Consider the following 20,302-nt stretch of genomic DNA (forward strand, 5'->3'; position numbering starts at 1 on the left):
TGAGTACCAAAATATATAGTACTTTGAGAAGGGAACTCACAACTCAAACATCTGAAACATATTGTATAAGCGAACCAGTGACAGTTATTGATATAGCACACTAAATGAACCGGCTAAGTTTGGGGACATTTCAACCACAAATTTTAAAAGAAGATCAGCCAATATAATAGGACTCGTTACAATGGTGCAAGTGGTGATTCTATTGCAATGCAGCAAAGAAACTGTACAACATGGTTTTTAGGTGGAGAATTCAGTTCCTTGAAAATCATTCTTTTCATTTTTAAGGAGAGGTTGTTATTGATCATTATGGCTTTGAATATGATTGGAATTACGTATGAGGTGAAATCTGGTCACACTGATTATTTTAAAAAATAGCCTAGATATGCAAGAGTAGGAAAATAACTAATTACTTTCCATAGCCACATTGTAAATGCAAGTTGTGCTGCAATATAAATTATGTGGAGTTGTACAATATGTATAATTTATACAGATTACAGAAACAATTTTTTATCACATCAGAATCAGAATTATATAACTATGTTTTAAAAGTGGTTGGTACAGAACTTACATTCCATACATATGCAATAATAAATTAAGAAAATGGTTCTCTAGATACAAGATAATCCATGTCCTCAAATATCTAAAGATACTTAGCTATCTTTATCCTCAAGTTATTACTGAGTTATTAATTGTTCTGATGTCATAATAAGTTTTCCAAGGCTTGGACCAGGCAACTGAATATTACTATAGTAGTTGTGAAGGCCTTTGATTCTGTTCCAAGACTGACCCCAAAATTTAGCCAAGTTGATGTGTACTTAAACAATGAACTTTCAAGATAATGTCCAATAGTCACAGAGCCTTTTTACATCACTTGATGACTAACTCCTGCGTGTAACTTGTAATGTCTCCATTTCCCTGTAACCTTCTAATTAGGTAAAGGTTCTCCTCGTGCATATGTCTAGTTGTTCCTGACTCTAGGGGTGGTGCTCATCAAAGCCGAAGAGCCAGTGCTGTCCGAAGATGTCTCCGAGGTCATGTTGCTGGCATGACGAAATGCTGAAGGCACATGGAACTCTCTTATCTTCCCACCAAAGGTGGTTCCTATTTTTTCTACTGCTAGGTTGGCAGAAGCTGGGACAAATAACAGGAGCTCATTCCGTTACGCAGTGCTAGGGATTTGAACTGCTGAACTTTCTGATCGACAAGCTCGTCTTAGCTACTGAGCCACCACATCCCTTATCCTTCTAATTACAGGATCATAATTTATCAACTATGAAAGGATACTACCTTAATATATAGCATCATGTATTGTATAATACAATCCCTTATTAAGTAAAAGTGGATTTTTAAGGGGAAAAAAATCAGGACAGCCTGCTTGTTAAATCCCTGTATTAGAATTGCCAACATACCTGCTATAAATCTTTTGCTGAATCTCTGGCCCAGTTATTTTATTACCATCAAACAAACCTCACAGGATTTAATGGTTTCCCCTTCATCAGCACTACTGTGGTTTATTTTATGTGTATTTAGCTCAAGTTTCTTGAGTCAGTTGTCCGTTTTAAAGAGCCTCCTTTGGAGACTCTGGATTCTAGGGCAAACCACTATTTGTATTTTCAAGCTCTGGCCTCCCTTGAGTTTTCTTGTTGGATGTTTATTACTTTCTTGCTACAAAACTAGATTATACAGGAAAGAAGCAACAGCACACTGACACCATTAATTAATCTATGTTCAGTGGCTTCTTGTGAGCATCCCTCTGGAACTATTTTAAACAGATTTCTTCTCTGGTGACTAATGGCATCGCCAATAACTACTTAGCACAGCAATCCTACAGAATCCTTTTCCTACAAAAAAGTAAGTCAGTAAGTCCTAGTGAATTTGGACTGCAGCCTAAGACTTTTTGATCTAGTTCATATAACATATGAAGTCATAATGTGATTTATTTGGTCTTGGCCACTGGAGCTTGCAAAATGTTGAATAAAACTCAGTTTGAGTCTTAAAATGGACTGGAACTTGGAAGGACTTAATTGGCTAATATAGCTTATATTAGATCTGTAGTAAGTCTTTCCCAAACCAGTACCTTCCCAAATTTTGACTAGCCGGCTTTTAAACAACCACAACCACAACAACAACAAAAACAGGCTTAATTATGGAATAAGTAGAGAAAGGACTATCAGTATAATATATCCTTTTTGATGTGTGCATTCTTTTTCTTCTTCACACTTAAAGTGAGATCCCATTAAACCTGGGAAAACTGCAAATGATGTATTTTTCTGTCACCATCCAACCCTTTTCTTGTTCAGAAATTCTTTTGTCTTTCTCCTTTATTTCCCTGAGACAACTAGATGAACATTTAAACTTAACAGTAACTTAAAATAGTCTATATGCAGGTTCCCCTCATATTATAACGTACCCATTGTCAATACTTGCCTTCCATCAGCACCAAATATATTGGTGACTCTTTCAGACTATAGGTAGCTTCTGATATATGATATATAACAGACAGCACTGTCAAACAACGAAAGCTTTTCTTTTCAAGCCATTCCAAAAATATTATTTATAATGACACACAAATTGGATTACATGAAGATTAGAAGAAATCCAAATTTCAAATACAAATGAAGATTTATAGCCCAGCCTTTGATTATAGCAAAATGGGTGTTGGTTGTTACCTGAGACGCCCATTCTCAGGGAAGTGGAGATAGCATCCAGAAATGGGTTAACTCCGTCCAGCATCCAATCGGACTGAGTCTACAAACTGTGATGTCACACCTCCTGTGCTAGCTCCTCCCAGCTTTCGAAGAAGGTGGTCTGTAGAATGACGTGCAAGTGAACAAACTAAACAATCTCTCCTCCAGTACACTATCTAATTTCGGTCCGGACCAAAGGAAAGGGTGGGGCTGTATGCTATATCCACCACCCAGAGAATGGGCGTCTCAGGTAAGAACCAATACCCATTCTCCAAAGTTGGTGGAGATAGCATCCAGGAATGGGATATACCAAAGCCTGTCCTGTCCTTATGGGAGGGTCAATGTCCAGGCTGAGCTTCAGGTACTGTAATACCCTCCTGCCAAAGACATCTTCCGCTGAAGCATACTTATCAAGTCTATAATGGCAGATAAATGGGGATGGAGATGTCCATCTGGCCACCCTACATATCTCCTCTATAGAGGCCTGCGTGGCCCAGGTGGCTGTGATGGCAGCACTCCTAGTCAAGTGGCTCATAATATATTGAGAAGGAACCAACAAGTGCGTGGTGTAAGCTTTGGTAATGCATGCCCTGATCCAACGACCGACAGATGATGGAGATGCTTTGGAACCGAGTGAGGCTGGTTTTCTGTGAGATCTGATGGTGACCACTGGCCCTGTGCCATCTGTGATTGCAGGTGCGCCCCCCCCCATCCTATCAGGCTGGTATCTGTCATAATTGTTAGGAGTTCCAGTTCTTGGAACAGGGATCTCCTGGCTAGAGTTGGGGACAACCAATACCCCAGGGATCTTGTTACCTCCGGTGGAACACAGACCTGAACGGGCGAGCAGCTGATGTTGGCCTTGTGATGTGGGAGAAAAAACCACTGGAGACATCAGCTCTGGAGGCGAGCCCAGGGGACGATCGAAAAATAGAAGACCATCTTCCCCAGTAGATGTGAGAGTTAGAGCAGTTGAACGTATTGATGCCGTTGCACCTGGCAGCCAGTTCCTGAAGGCTGGATTGTCACTCTGGGGAAAGGAAGACCCTGCCTGCACTGTATCTCTGTTGAGCTCCTAGGTGTAACAGGTGAGTGGTGGGTATGAGAGAACTTTTGTCTAGGTTGATGGAAAAGCCCTGGTCCCGAAGGACCTGGATGGTAATCTGGCGGTCCTGTTCTGCCTACCTGACTGATCTGGATTGGAGCAAAATGTCATCCAGATAGCATTGAATCCGCATTGGCCTGCAGCAGAGATGGGCTGCTACCATTGATAGAAGTTTGGTAAAAATTCAAGGGGCCAATGACAGGCCAAAGGGAAGGGCCTTGTATTGGAAAAGTTTTCCTGCGTAAAAGAAGCAGAGAAATTGCCCGTGGGTGGGGAGAATGGGCATGCTGAGATATGCCTCCGTGAAGTCCACCGAGGTGAGAAGGCTGTCCTTTTGGATCCTTTCCAGAATGGACTGCAGGGAGTGCATTTTGAACCTCCGATAAACTATATAACAGTTCAGTAATTTTAGGTTGAGAATCGCTCTCCAGTCCCATTCACTGGCACAATGAACAGGCAGGAGTAAGGGTGGCCCTGGCCCTACCTGGTCTTGTGGGACCGATTGGATTGCTGTGATTTGAAGCAGATGGTGGATCACCTGCTCCACCAGGCGTCCTTTGTGTTTGTCCCGGGACACGTGACAAAATACCTCGGGGGGGGGGGAGTAGAGAGGAATTCCAGAGAGAGACCTGATCTGATTGTTTTCCTCACCTAGGAATCTGTGATTATATCCTCTCATCAATCTGCAAAGGCTGCCAGGCGGCCACCAAAGGGCTATCTCCAGACAGTCACTTCTGCCATCTGAAAGGGCAGTTGGACCCCCCTCTGAAGGATTTTCTAGGAGGAAAACATTGGTAGTTCCTGCCTGTCCTCTCCTGCTGCTGGTGACCCTGTCGAAATGGAGCCTGACGTTGGGGATGGGGTGTGTGTGGAGAATCCTCGTCCGATCCTCAAAAGGGTGAACGCCATTCCAACCTCCAGAAGAGGGACAGGAGGACCTTATGCTTGTCTTTGGATTCCATCAAGAGTGGCTCCAAAGGAATCCCAAAGGGGCAATCCCCAGAGAAGGGAGAAGATGCCAGTCTCCACTTAGCCCTGGCATCCATCTGCCATTGCTTGAGCCAGAGGAGACACCTGGTTGTGATAGACAAGGTGATAGATTTGGAAGCAAAGTGTGCAACATTCAGAGATGCGTCCGCTGAATACTCTATGGCGACCTTCAATTTATTGATGTCCTGGTGGGATTTGGAATCGCTGGAAGGAATTCTGGCCTGCAACTGCTTTAACCAGAACAATGCCGCACTGCTAAAGAAGGACGCTTAAGTGAAAGCCCAGACCGCCCAGGCAGAGGCCTTATGGCCTTTGACAAATGTTTGTTCAAAACACTTGTCCTCTGGGCAGAGGGTTTCCTCTGGAGCACGAGGGTCTGCATTAGGAGAGGAAAGGACTGCCCCAGGGGATTGATAGATGGAACCTAATACCTTAGCTAACTCAGGTCAACATTATAGAGACACTTATCCTGGGAATTGGGAAGAGGAACAGACCCAGGACTCCATCTGGACTACATTTATGAACAGTCTGTGGGAAGGGATCCGAGAAGCCTCCTGAGCTGGTTGTAGAAGTCCTATCCTGGCTACCTTCTTGGCCTTGAATAGAAGGGAGCGAAGGGACCCGGCTTGAACAAACGCACAAAGGTGGGCTGGTCTGAGGCCAAACCTTCATCTTCTGAGAGATCTGACACTCTGGGAACCTCCTCCCCCTCCCTGAATAGTGAAGGTTGAGAAACTGACCCTAATGGGGCAGAGGGTCCGGTATGGTCCCAACTCTTCCATGGTGCTCTGGGACCTGAATCCCTGACCCTTTAGATGATCCTGGGGAGGATCTGTGCTGCAGGCCAGCCGCAATCCCTGGCCTTAATCCCAAATGGCCTCGGATATAATAGCAGCCATATCGGGGGAGTTGGCCGGAGAAGCCTGAAAACCTTGATACCCAGGGATGGAGGAAGCCGGAGCTAAGTCCGGGGTGGGACTCCTGCTGCCCAGAGATCTATCTGTGCTGAGAGGAGATCAAAGAAACCTGCACCCTCCTCCAGCTGGGTGGGAGGGAGGCCAGAGGAGACAGGTCATCCTCTCTTTCTGGAGATAATTCAGCAAACTGAGGGCTGTAAATGGGGACAGGAATGGCCTGGAATGGGTGGGGGCTCACCCTATCCTGTGTCTGATCCATGGCTTTCTTGGCATCTGTCCTTGGGCCTTATCAAATTCCTTCTCCAATGGCTTCTGGTGTTGGCCTTCCGCTTTCTTTATGGCTTTGGAGGCCTTAGCTGGGTGCCCCTGGGATTTAGCTTTATCAGCCACCCTCTTTCTGAAGGGACAGAGCCCTGACGGACAGGCTACGGGATTGTCAGGTGGAGGAGAAGGCCGGGCAGAGTCTGGAGACAAATCCCCTGTAGTCGATGCCATGCTGGGCTCAATTAGGGAGGCAAATGAGCAGGCAGCCACCTGTAAGGTTAACACTGCTGTTGTGGCCTAGTTACTAACCGTTCGTGAGGTCTGCCGAATCAAAATGGCCACCACCGCGGATTCCCACCAAAACAAAATGGCCACCAATGAAGGACACCTTGTCGGAGAGATATCGGGGAAAGCCTCTGCCGATCAAAGCCTTGCCACACAAGTTAAGGAGGCAATGGGGCGATTAGAGGCAGAGGCCACAGGGTTTCCACCCTTGGGCTTGCTTCCGAATTTTGGCACTGCTGGCAAAGTGCCCGAAAAGGCCCCCTAGAGAAAGCACTCCGGAGTGCTGCTTTTTCTTTACAGCAAAGAGGCTGCTGTGTCTCACGCCATGAGGAAAAGAACCGATCACTGTCAGAAATTCACCTGCCCCTCAAGATGTTAAGATAGGGGCAGTGGCAGATGGAGAGGGAGAATTGAAGAAATAACCTATCTAGCTAATAAAGTTGGAGGAGAGAGCAAATGCGTGTCCAGTCCAAGGACAGACTGAGTTTAAAAGCTGGGAGGAGGTAGCACAGGAGGTGTGACATCAGAGTTTGTAGACTCAGTCTACAAGTTTGGATGCTGGACGGAGTTAACCCATTCCTGGATGCTATCTCCACCAACTTTGGAGAAAAGCTTACACTGACTATATGCAAGTAAAATTCAATACTTGATCCAGATTACTTGGGAAACATTTTTGCATGCAGCACCTACCAACAAAACCTTCAAACAAATTAAATGTTCAACTGGCAATTCTTTATACTGACTTTTTCCTCTACACAGAGTTGCTAATTGTCAACATATGTACATGACAAAGTGTTTCCTCTGGATTTCTGAGCATTTAAACAAACATATTATTAATAAGGACAAAAAAGGCAGAGATGGGGATGGGATAGGCAGACTGGAGGAGTTGAAGTGAAGATAAATGGGGTAGAGCAAGGGAAGTATGAGCTCCTGGCCTAATGTCTGCAACTGGGGCTATTGGAACTGTTGTCACTAAGTGGTGTGGTCACATGATGTTTCAGCCAACAATTGCATCACTTAGTGAGAGAAATTCCAATCCAAATTACTGTTCCAAGTCAAGAACTACCTGTATATATGAATGTTCTTGAAAGCAATCCTTACTGTCTTCAGTAGAATTTATATAGTTCTAAATATGCATACAATCAAAGTGCAGGAAGTAAAAATATATTATACACAAACAGGTTTTATCATACTTTATACGACCTTGTGCGATTTGTGCATAATGGCAACTTCTTCAAGCCATTTTTCCTAAGGAGTATGACTGTGGGATTGGCTTACTAAGGATGTTAGGGCTTCTTCAAGGCTGAGCGATGAAAATGAGAAACAGCTCTGAAACGGTGATGTGGTATGATTCCCTGCAGATTTTGTTTGATATATTTGGTAAATGGCCGAGGCAGCTTTGCAAGAATTGGCAGCCAGAGCACCGTTCCACTTCAGAGATGTATGCGCAAATACAGACAAGAACAGCTCAGAGGTGAACTCAACAACTTTTCTTTCTCAGTGGAAAAAGAGGCTAAAAGGAAACAAAAAAAGGCTTTCTGAAGGCAGAATCAGATTTCCAATTTGCATGGCACTGAAGTGTCTATCGAATAATAATAATAATAATAAAAACTGTGCTCTGACCTGTGATGTTTCCTTGGTAACATATATGGAAATTTGTATTTTTGGGATTGTGCTGACCTTGCTACTGTAGTCTTGCCCAAAACCAGAAAGAACATAATTCTATTCAATGTTATGCTTCTCAAGCAACAAAATAAAAAAAATAAAAAATGCAGAGATAGAAGTTTAAGTTTACAGTTAAAGTCACAGTATTTCTCTTCCCCCTATAGCTTCCACCTTCTTGACTCAACCACATCTGCCTAGCCCTTACAATCCTACCTGGGCTGGAATTTCCTTACCTTAACTTGACCCTATTGGATACTTTTAATATTCCCTGCAACCCAGTGGATATTATTCTATTTTTTAACAGTCCTTTTTTACTATTCTATTCTACATCTACGTTTGTTCAATTTAGTTCAACCTCTTGCCTTGTTTATACTGTTTCCTGGAAAAAATCCCAGGTAGACATGAATACTACATGATATTTATAACATAATAACACTATGTGAGAAATGTGAGACCACTTATTTCCTGAGGGTATCTACCTGCTTCACTAGAATGGATAGGATGAGCATGCCTCAGTTCACTTCCACACAATACTGTCATCTCGCAGACCTGGGAAGTCTGCTTTTTCAGTGGCCTACCTTATGGAAGACACTCTTCCCACAATAACCCGGCAGGAACCCCAAACTCTCACCTTTCAGGAAGGCCACTAAAACCTGGCTCTTTACCCAGACACTATGGAGAGTTGTTGGGACACCTGGAAGGCTGATGGAGGGGCAGGATTATTAGGTTTTTTTTTAAATGCTTTTATGGCTTTTATAGATTTATTGTTGTGAATTACCCAGAGTTATTTAGAGAGGGCAGTTATACAAAACTTAAATTCAATGCAATACAGTTTAATTTCACCACATAATGGTAAAATGTGAAAAATAAAATTTAACAGCAGTATTTCTAATGATGTCAGTATGTCCAAAGACACCACTCTTTATGCCAGTCTCACTGTCCCACATGACTTATTTTTTACACTTTCTTCGTAAAAAGTACTGCCCCTCCAGAACTGTCTACCTTTCCCAAAATGCCCTTTCTCAGGTTCTCTTATTTAAACTTGGCAGAGATCTACCAAGGCATGATTAGATAAGAAGCTTGAGTGCATACCAGAATGGAGCCACTTAGTATGGTCCACGTGAGAGAGCAGCCCTTCTGATACCCACTTGTTTAAATCCAGCACTTTCCCCTCACCTCTTCTCAGATACTCTGCTTTGCACTCTCTTCATGGCTGCAACTGTAGATGGTTGTAGATGGGTAACATAATTGATATTTGTGCTGTGGAAAGCTAGTTAACAGTGGGACTCCCTCGCCCAGTCCCATTCTTTAAAAAATGAAAACTAGGAATGGCAGAAGCTCAGTGTCCACCCTTTCAGAAAGAAACCCAATCCCAATAAGCTTGGATAATAAATAGAGAATCCTGCATGGCCGGCAAACTCAGGGAACAAGAATCATTTTGATTTCTAGCCAATAATCTTTATTGCTAGTACGGTAATGTAAAAAACCTTGACTGCCAGTGAAAGTCATTTTTTCAGCTCAGTTTATACCTAATGTGACTAACGCATAGTTATTCTGAGGCTTTCTTATGTGTCTCTCATGTCCTTCATGCCCTCTCCAACTAAGAAATCATTTCTGGAACTGCCCTGCTTCTTCCTTTAACAGTCACAGTAGCTTCTCTGCATTCCCAGGGTCTGTTTGGTATTCTGTCACAAAGGGCAAAGGCTATAGAAGGTTGCATGCCAATAAATTGGTGCTTTTGTTATTGGTTATGTTTCAATATGTCAACCTTTTTGTGAAAAAGAAAACTGCCTAAGTAGAGTGCCCAGTAAACCATTATCACCCTGACTTCTATCTATTCATCCTTCCTCCCCTCAGATATACCCTCATCTTATTTCTTGGATGATGATAGTGAATTAAACTTGTATGCTGCCCAACTTCCAGTTCATTAAAGTTTCTCCTATATATAAAATCTTAGTTATGTCGCATTAGACCAAAAAAAAAGCGATAAAGAGTTTGGCTTAGATAAAAACAGAGCTAAAATCAGAAATTAAAACACACACACACTCGTTTACGAACACCTACCCATTTCTTTAAGCTCCATGTTGAAAAGTTCCAACCAGCAAGCATCAATTTCATCCAGATCATAGCGACATACTCTCTGGGAATATGTTCTGGAAGCATCTGAACTTTCAGAGCTGGACAAGTTCCTTGGAAAGGTCTGTGATGAAGAATGGTCTAGCAGAGGTATTATCCTATGGAAGGAAACAAACTTTGTTGTAAAAGACAGGTTTAGAAATGAAATAAGTCTGCTAGAAACATGTATAATGTATATTGAAATTATCAATACACATACAAATTATAAATATGCATGTTTAGCAAAAAAAAACCATTAAATAAAGTAAGCATTCAGTTTCCATTATCAAATATGTAATGCAAACAATTCAGAGTGGAGAAAATTAGGCATATAATAAATCCTGGGGGTGAGATTCAAAATACATGTAAGAATATCAGACTGAAGAAGATGATAAAAGGATCTTTTACAAGTGTTTTCAAAGTTATTCCTCCCATAGTACAACCCTTATATATTATAATGAAGAAAGTATTTAGCACATCACATTGCAAAACCCAAATTACACTCAATATAAAAATGGTGTTCATTATTGACTCTGCCATCTCTGGAAAACTATCAAGTATTACCACATAAAATTAAGACTCTACCTTGAAACTACTATCAGTGACTTTTTTGTACAAGCAGGAAATGTCTTCTGAAAGACCTAACATCAGCAGAATAAAAGGTATAATATCCTAACTATTAAATAGTTTAATATTCAGGTATGTTAAGAAAAACTTTAAATGACCCTTTTTGTCTGATTGACAAGAAGAGTCATTTGAATTTGCACTTATTTCACCGATGACCCTATTACAAAAATGGTCTCTGTTTAAGTGATTCAATAGGTAGATAATCTCAAACAAGACCTCACTTATTACAATAAACACAGGTATTATGTGCAAATTAGATGACCTATGGCTTTTTTAGTCACTCAGAACAAAACTTGCCTGATGCTCAGCAGCTATTATTCAAAGAACAGATAACAAAAAGATTCCTTCATTCAACTGTAATCTGATTATACATCACTGTAACTTCATACCAATTTTTTTTATTGTATCAAAAAGTACAGCCAGCATTTAACCTGAAATAATTGCAAGATAATCTCAAATTATGGAGTAGCCTATAAGCTTTTAAAGCCAGAAAATCCTGTTGGTTCCCCTATAAGAGTTAGATTGTTAAAAGGAATAAAACTAATGAATTGTCATCTGATACTTGTAATTATACCCCAATAGCTTGCCCCCCCCCCCCTTTTTAAGGAAGACTGTTTAATCATAAGGTTAGTTCAGCAGAACTCCATAGAGGCAGGTTAACAGCAATAGCACTTAAGACTTATATACCACTTCACAGTGCTGTACAACCCTCTCTAAGCGGTTTACAGAGTCAACATATTGCCCCAACAATCCTCATTTTACCAACCTTGAAAGGATGGAAGGCCGAGTCAACCTTGAGCCAGTGAGAATCAAATTGCTGGCAGTTGGCAGAATTAGCCTGCAATACTGCATGCTAACCACTGGACCCCCATGGCTCTTTAAGCCACGGCCCTTTAAACTAGCTTGTGTGATTATGGGTTCTGAAACTACCATAACATGTAAATTATTTTGCAAACCCAAGGATTATAAAACTCTCAGGAACATTGTTAGATTAGCCACTGACATTCAGCAACAAATAAACTGGTTTTAGACAGCATCTTTAAAGGTTTTGGCTGTACAAAAACTACTGCAAATTTAAAGTGTATGGTGATATCACTGCATTATCTTCTTCCCTGTGGCCCTCAAATCTTATCCTCGCCATTGTCCTGAGGGCTAGAAGAGGGATAAGATACACAAAACAATTGTGCAGACATGAAAGCAAAATCCTCCCCGGTTGCTCGAGACAGAACAACTCAAAATCTAAAGATCTGTCCCCCTCCCACCTCCAAAATACAATCACACTTTTTTCCTCTGAGACGTAAGGGACTTTCCTTACATTTGAACAGGAAGCTTCATGCCACAGTATTATTGTTATATAAAATACTCAATTTTTATTGGCTTGAGTCATCATTTCTGAGTGGCTGCCCAAATGAGTCTTGAAATAATATTTCAAAAACCCTTGATTTTGCTTTGCTCTCTTTAAGAACATCTTTACTGTATTAGCAAAGGAACCATCTAATCCAGCATTCTTGTCAAGCAGTGATCAGACACAGATGCTTCTGTGAAGTCAACAACAAACAACGCATGAGGGCATTGCTGTAATTCTGCCCCTGTTGTTTTTTTTCCCAGGAGCTGGTACTCAAAGACAGCTTCATTTGTTCTGGTTTATGTTCTTTAATGGGCTTACCCTTCACCAGTGTTAGCAATCTTTATATCTTAGTGTGATAAAGTGAGATAATAATTCCCCCCCAGGCACTTTCTTCACACTGTGCCTTATTTTTTTAAACTCTATAATTCTCAAACCCCTCTTACCTTGCTTTTCTTTTATCTGAACTAGCTTTCCTATTGCCTATAGCGTTTATTTATTTAAAGGAGAAAAACTATCAAATCTAGTTTTAAGTGCAAGGATCTTAGGAAATACATCTATTTTTTAGCTAAGATATCTAGTTCCTCTACAATTCTTTTATCATAGTCTGTATTGATAGCCCTCTATTTGGGGTAGAAGGGGAAGGGTGCTATAGCGTCAAAGCAACAGACTATTTTATTTTTATTTTTCCTTTTTCCATGATTCTACTCTTACAAGTTGATGTTCAGTGGCACTAGAAGGATCACAATGGCATAATGACAAATTGAGAAACTTCTTATACCATGTACTCTTGTCTCTTTACTTTCACATGCTTCCTTATGCCTTATCTCTGCCTTGATACTAAAGGCACGTATTACTACACTCAGGTCAGGTAAATTTTGCTAATAGGTTTCTACTTTTATTTTGCAATCTTCATGCCACCTGTTCAGAGAATGTATATATCACAACACCACAGATTCTTTGAAACTTAAAATACTTTCTGTTGACACCATTAGTAGTTAAAAGTCATCATCCTCTTAATTCTACCCCCATTAAATGCGAGTCTTCTATTTCTTTTCAGCCTTGCAAACATGATTTGCTGGTAGTACCTCCTGCGTTTTTGATTCAGAAGTCAAACAAATGTGACAAAATCTGCCTACATCAATCTTCTCATAATATTAGACACTAGAGACTTTCTTTCCCCTGGAGCTTATAAAGATATCACTCAGATAATCTTATGTATAAACAAACCCTTGGAAGAGGAGGAAAAAAGAACATTTTGAATGTGTGTATATATATATATATATATATATATATATATATATATATATATATATATATATATATATATATATATATATATATATATATATATATATATATATATATATATATATATATATATATATATATATATATATATATATATATATATATATATATATATATATATATATATATGATATGAATGATAAATGAATACAAGCTGCTTTAGCCTCAGCTGAAATACAGAAGGCTAAATTATTGTAACTATGAAAATAATTTGCATTGAAGGCTTCCAGAAGCAGATGATAAACCACAGAATGCTGCTTCCTCTACCTAAACTGTAAAAGTTCTTAAAAACAAAACATAGCATCCTGATACATATTCTTTTAAAAATATATTTTCAAAGCCTTCTCCGTTTCTGAAAAAGATGATAAAGCTCAATCTTATTTTTCCAGGAAGTTATTGTTATATGCAGATTATTGCAATTATCCCTCCAATCCAGAGATATATCTGAAGTTACAGAAATAGCCAATCTAGTACATATTGCTCCAGTAGTCAAATCTGGTGTGACACCTGGATTTTGAGCAAGATTCATAAAAACTAGGAAAAACACATGTATGTGTATAGTTTTTCCAGCAGAATAGGATGACATTTCATAGAAATCACTGCCAGTGTTTTCAAACTAGGGTTTTTTAAAAAAATGTTTTACTTTCAGTACATAAAACATTTTAGCGCATCCGCTGCCTCCTTCATGAATTATGAACACTTCCTCGCAACCTCATTACCATGTCCTTGACTTGGCAGAAAAGTATGTCAATGTAATTTGTGCAGCCTCATGGCTGAACTTCACTATGCCTCAGTGAGAAAAGCTAGGTGGGGAACTCTCCTTACAGATTCAATGCAGGATGGTTTCTGAGCAGCTTCTGATGGGTTTCCAAGCTTCCTTTCCCTTCCCACTCAAGGATTATCAATCAATCCAGTGGTGGGATTCTATTGGCTTCACTACCAGTTTGCAGTTAGGAGAAAATTGAACTTCCACATTGAAAACAAGGAAAGTAGCAAGAAAAACAATTAAATGCCACTACTTATCAGCTGGGTTTCAGAAGCAGAAATAAAGGTTTGTATAACGCAGGGACAGGCAGGTGGACCCACTTTCACAGAAACAGAGAACCGATTCATTCTCGGCTTGAGGTCAGAGCCATGGGTTCGGGCAAACCGGTCCGAACTGATAGAATACCACCTCCGAATCAATCAATTCAACAGATAGCTAATACCCCAATGCCCATTATTTATGGGGATTTTTTTCTCCTTAACATCTTCCTCCTCTTCACCTCAAATCAGTTCAACCCAAAATGAACTGAGTCATAGAATATGGATTTGTCAGCCAGCACCATATTTTTAATTTTAATGGGGAAGAAAGATAGTGGCAAAGTAATTTTGAAAGTGGATACGGAATACTAAACATATATATGTACTCCATACTGCAAGATTTGATGCAGAAAAGCCCTTCCTTCCCAATACTCAATGGGAAGATTTTAATAGTAAAGAAAGGAGGCCAAAACCTGTTCTTATTTAACAACAACAACAACAAAACCCAAAAACCCACCTTACATCCTTTTCCCCCAGATATATAGAATATACCTTAAGTCAGGCTCCATAGACAAACTCAGGTCCCACAGACAATTTATTATATATTTATTATATTACATTAAATATTTAAGTTGTTTGCCATTTCTTCCATAACAGAAATGGAAGAAATGCTTGTTGGATGTATGACTTCGGAACATTCCTAACTACAGTAATGTTTACTCTGAGAAAAAAACATATTAATAAAATTTAAAGTGAATGGCTTATGGCCACTGACTTCTGGTACACCCTGTATATACAAATAAAGTGCTGAAGTTTGGCTCTGGAAGAGTTAGTTCCAGTATTTGCTACAACAGAATTCAGGCTACATAAAAGAAGATGAAAATGTTCCCTCCTGCCTACTTACTACATGGTTTATTATAATATAATAATAAAAAAAATGCTCACATTTGTTCTAAGGAATCTATTTTCCACCAGCTTATACAATAAATTCTTAAAATTCATATTTCAACATTTCAAGTTTTGAAAATAATTAGATTAAATCAGACTCAGTATTTATTCCAAATTAAACTCTCATGATCTCAGTGCGAGTTAAACACATGCCAGTTTGCTGGATTGCAAACTGGCCAGGGAGAGCTGCGGGGGGAGGTGGTATTTGTCCAAAAAGCCAAGAAGATCGCTTCCCTCCCAGCTATCCCATTTAGCAAATAAACTTTAAAGTCTGGGAAGCAAGCAATATTGGAAATTTAACTTTGGTACCAGATTTTTTAGAATCTGTTTCTTTGTTTATGTTTTTAATAGATTTATGTACTATATTGTTTTATGATTGATATTGTTGATTGGAAACCACCAGGAGTTCGATATAAGATGGGCATCTAGTCAAAACTTTTAAATAAAATAAACAGCGTCACACATAGCAATATATCCTCAGAGGAAAAGTTTCATCTGAGAAACAAACTCTGATGCCAGTTCTGACAGTTCCTGGCTCATTCAAGACGTGAAGCTTGCCATGGTATTTGCAAAGAACCACATTTCCCCCTTGAAATATCACTCTGTAATACAAGTGCCAATACGCACTGATGCTGACAAAAATGAACAATGATATGTAGTTCAGGAAAAACTTTTGAAGTCTAAGATTTTTGTGATCACTCAATTTACTTTATTCCAACATTTTCGAAAGAACAGTGGACAATTTTGTCACCAAGAAGGGATATGAATCTTATCATAGTTGCCATGGACTGAAAGGAGAAGCCTGACTAGAGAATCTAAGGATCCCTATTGTTCAGCATGCAGTTTTTAAAAAGTAAGTGTCCCGAATGTTTGGAGATACTCAAAATGAATATAACCTTTAAGACAGGGGTGTCAAACTCACGGCGTCACATGACGTATCAGGACTTCCCCCCCTTCACTAAACTGGGTGTGGGCATGGCCACCACGTGATACATCCTGCCGCAAGTTTCACAGTCCTGCTTTATGACTTTCTACTTTTTGCCAGCTTATCTAGGTTTCATACGCATTCCATGCCTGAAGTAGTCATTTCACATAGGTACAAGGACTAATAATCATCAGTGGATCTTCAGCATATTGTATACATTTTGCTCATTTGTTCATGCCAGCTTCTGAAATTACATCACTACATCTTAAGATCCTGAATGTACATGCACCTTCTCAAATATGATGACCTTCAGGTGTGCTGGAACTGCAACCTACAGAATTACCAGTTTTTATATTTAGGGAGTTTCATCCAAACATATATGGGACCGCCTGGAGAAGGAGCAGTAAACCAACTGAGCTGAATAGCATTTTCATTTAACTGTTCTGAATCTTCTATCAATTGGGAAGTGAGATTTCGCCTATCATATTTTATTGGCTGAATCCTATTTTCAATATTATGGGGTGGGGGGAAATAATCATTATCTCCATACTAAGAATAAGAATATAAACCTCTATCAACACGTTCCCTGTAAGTCAATTTTCCATTGAAATCCCTAAATGTATTAACCTTTGCTTACAAGTTTTACCTCTGCATTGGTATGAGGAGACAACATGGGCTGTGGTTTCATTTATAAAACTATGTTCCACTGAAATATAGTTCCTATGTGAAGTCGGCAGGCTCTAAATTTGACATATAAATTAAATTAATTAAATTAAATTAAAAAATATGTAAAATGACCCCATGGAGTATCAAGTTTATTTAATTACAAGTAGCTTTAAATGAAAATTCTTTGGGGTCACTTTCTAACCAGTACTATGATTGGTTCTAATTACTTGATTTTACCATTCTTACTAAATCCTGTTTAATAGAAATATGAACTATAATTATACTAAGTGTTATTCATATAATGTTTTAAACATGCATTCTAATAAACTGTTGGAAGATACTTTGAGAAAGCTGAACTCTAAAAACATACTGTTAAATACCTTTAAATAAATAAGCAAGTAAGTACATAAATAAATCATTGGTTTGGTTGTGCATCTCAGATTCCTCCCAAGTGCTACAATATCCTATTGACCTGGGGCAATTACAATTGTATACATTATTCTAAGTGCACCTAAACTGGCCTGAATAAATTGCTTTTGAACACAAGCTTAGCTGCTTTGCTACTAGTGTTTGTGCCTATTATAAAAGTTTGAGGTGGATTATTATTACTTCTGCTTTGTGAACATTTTCAATTTGCTTCTAGTTCTAAATCCTGTTGTACTAAAAGAATTCTACCTCATGACTACTTAAGTTTATCCAGGTTCCTTTGTTATGTGGTTTAGAATACTATTAAATTACTGTTCAGTAACATCACTTTTGCTACCATTTTTTTTACTCAACCAACTGATTAATCTTTCCTTTAAATGGTTACTTGCTTCTGATTTACTTAAACTAACTACATTTCAAATAATCACTCTTAATATTATTAGCAACCATTGCTATGTGGAATACTACATACAAGAACATTTTTTTTCAATGTGGAAATTGCATTATCTCTTTCCTGGGAATTGCAAAACACATAGTTAATGACATTACATTATTAGAGAGCCCAAGGGTGAAACTGAATTATTTCCTCCTATTTTGAGATGTTTTGGCCAATTTTAAGGATCAAATGAGTAAATATTGCAAATCTGAACCAAATACTTCCATTCACTAAAGGTAAAGGTTTCTCCTGTCCAGTTGTGTTTGACTCCATTTCTTAGCCAAGGGAGGCAGTGTCATCCAAAAATACTTCTATGATCAGGTGGCCAGTATGACTATATGCCGAGACACAGGGAACGCTGTTACTTTCCCACCAAATGGTACCTGTTTATCTACTCAGATTTGCTTTCAAACTGCTAGGTGGGCAGGAGCCAAGGCAAGAATTGGGAACTCACCCTGTTGCATGGTTGCTTGGTCTCAAACTTGGGCTGTCAGCTTTCCAGCTGACAAGCTCAACGTTTTTACCCATTGAGTCATTGCGCCCCTCTTCCATCCATTAAAAGGATACCAAAAGAGTGTTGAGTGACTATATGCAGCCCATAGTTTCTTGCTATAGACTTACCGTTCTCCTATATTTCTTTGAGCTTTTACTTTTTCTTATTATTTAGAACACATTCTATTTTGTATGAAAATAACTGTTAATTAAGCTGGTGCCTTAGAACCTTAACCATAGTGACGTGCTCTTGGATTTGGTGAAACCTTATTATATTTCAGATATTTAAAAAAAGTTTGTGAATAACTAAGAAGTAACCTCTAATAATACCCTTGGACTTTCATATTTTACCATTTTAGCAAAGTTTCCTCTTTTGAATTCAGATATGCCTTCGTTACATTTATAAATTAAGTTTGGTAGCACTTTTGCCCATCTATTATTAAATAATGCAATTGGCACCAAAATAAATTATTTACAACTAGTTCCCTTGATTTCTTGGAGGAAGAAACATTTCTACATGTTCATTAAAAACTCTTAGCAAAGTGTAATAAAGAAAGAAAATTTAGTGGTTATACAGTAAAAAGCAACAACAACCTTACATATGTTGCATGGGTTAAAGTACATATGAACATATGGGGTGGAGGAAGAGAAATAAAGAAAAATAAAATATGAAAATTTATAATTATTAATGTTAAACAAATTAATTTAAAAGGTAATTCTGTGATAAATGTAGAAGTTCAATAAAATGAGAAACATTTACTTTTGGAAGGAAAAATTAGAAAATGGGTCACTGGTCAAATTTAGAGGAACCATAGGAATACCAAATAAAATATCATTAATGAAATAAAATTTCTTTAATATAAATTGTAACAGTAGATATTTATACAGTACCTGTGTGAAAGATCTGAAGGCTTTTTTATCCCCTAATTTAAGCACTAGATACTAAAATCTTGAAAGTGCACAATAGAGTTTTAGAAGAAACATTCATACTTACGATTTGAATAAATTGGTCAGTAATGTATTACAATATTTAAGCGTAAGAAAAAGGAGAATAAAGAATTGCTGGGGAATCTTTATGCATTAGAATACTTAAAAGGGTTTAGAAATTCAACAGTCTGGATTCAAAGAACTAAAAGAATTCCAATGATAGGTCAGAGATATGTGCCTTACATCATTACTCAAAAAGCAAAAACAGGGGAGATGCAGATGCAGCCGAAACTGCTTACAATTCTATATTTTGGTTGGGAAGATTAAGGTGTGTTTGTCAGGTGTCCTTCGTTTAATAATCAAGAAAGAAACCACTCAACTCCATGCTTTAGAATTAAGTGTACTTTTACTAATTACAAACGATGAGTAGCAAAGCAAAGCTGAGTCTGAGTAAAAAGGCGCGAAAGCAATAGATATCATGTATAATTCAATCCCCTCCCCTTGGCCCCCCATTTCATAGTCCAATAATAATTCACCCAACCGTCAGGTGGGAGATGTCTTCAAAAAGCATCATCAGGCTGGAATGCTGGACAGTTGGCCTTGGCGTGAAACTCCCTTCTTCCACATGCGCAGATAGATGGGCAGGACAGCTCCTAATAACAATCCTCCAGTACATAATGATTCCTCCAGTACATAATGAAGTCTACTGCTATTCCCCTCCCAAATACCATGCCCCCCCCTCCCCGTTTCAATGGCAGCCGAAAAGCAGCAGCAAAGCAGAGGCTGACAGTGTTGCTGGATTGTTACTGGAACTACCCAAAGATAAAGTTTCAGAGATACAGTAACCCTTGTAACTGTAATGTTAGCTTACAAAATTAGAAAAGATATGTAAGAAACTAAAATGAGATCAATGTAGGAATTAAATATAAAAGACATGTTTAGACGAATGCCCTAGGATAGGGGTTAGGGAAAGGTTAGTGGGCCTGCCCTAGGAGATGCTAAAATTGTTTATGCTACACACTGGGTAGTAAATATAACACCAACTTTGATAGAATGGTTTGTGAGATCACCAAAATGAAACAACTTTGTTTATACTCAGCAAGTTAGATTTGTCAGTCCAAAATGATACAGTACTAAAAGAGGACATT

General features: G+C 38.9%; 1 protein-coding gene across 2 annotated transcripts in view; it reads right to left on the reverse strand.

Annotated features, from left to right (window-relative positions):
• The window catches only part of JADE2 (jade family PHD finger 2), a 189,988-nt gene that overhangs the window by 67,831 nt on the left and 101,855 nt on the right, over positions 1-20,302 (reverse strand). For both annotated transcript variants that reach the window (XM_087709532.1, XM_087709531.1), the window contains exon 5: positions 9,978-10,147. In XM_087709532.1, coding sequence (XP_087565658.1) covers positions 9,978-10,147 — 170 coding nt within the window. The remainder of the gene's footprint in view (positions 1-9,977; positions 10,148-20,302) is intronic.

This window comes from Thamnophis sirtalis, unplaced genomic scaffold, assembly GCF_051295495.1.
Source record: "Thamnophis sirtalis isolate CommonGarterSnake01/CBP01778 unplaced genomic scaffold, rThaSir2_p1.2 scaffold_3, whole genome shotgun sequence".
Taxonomy (NCBI): Eukaryota; Metazoa; Chordata; class Lepidosauria; order Squamata; family Natricidae; genus Thamnophis; species Thamnophis sirtalis.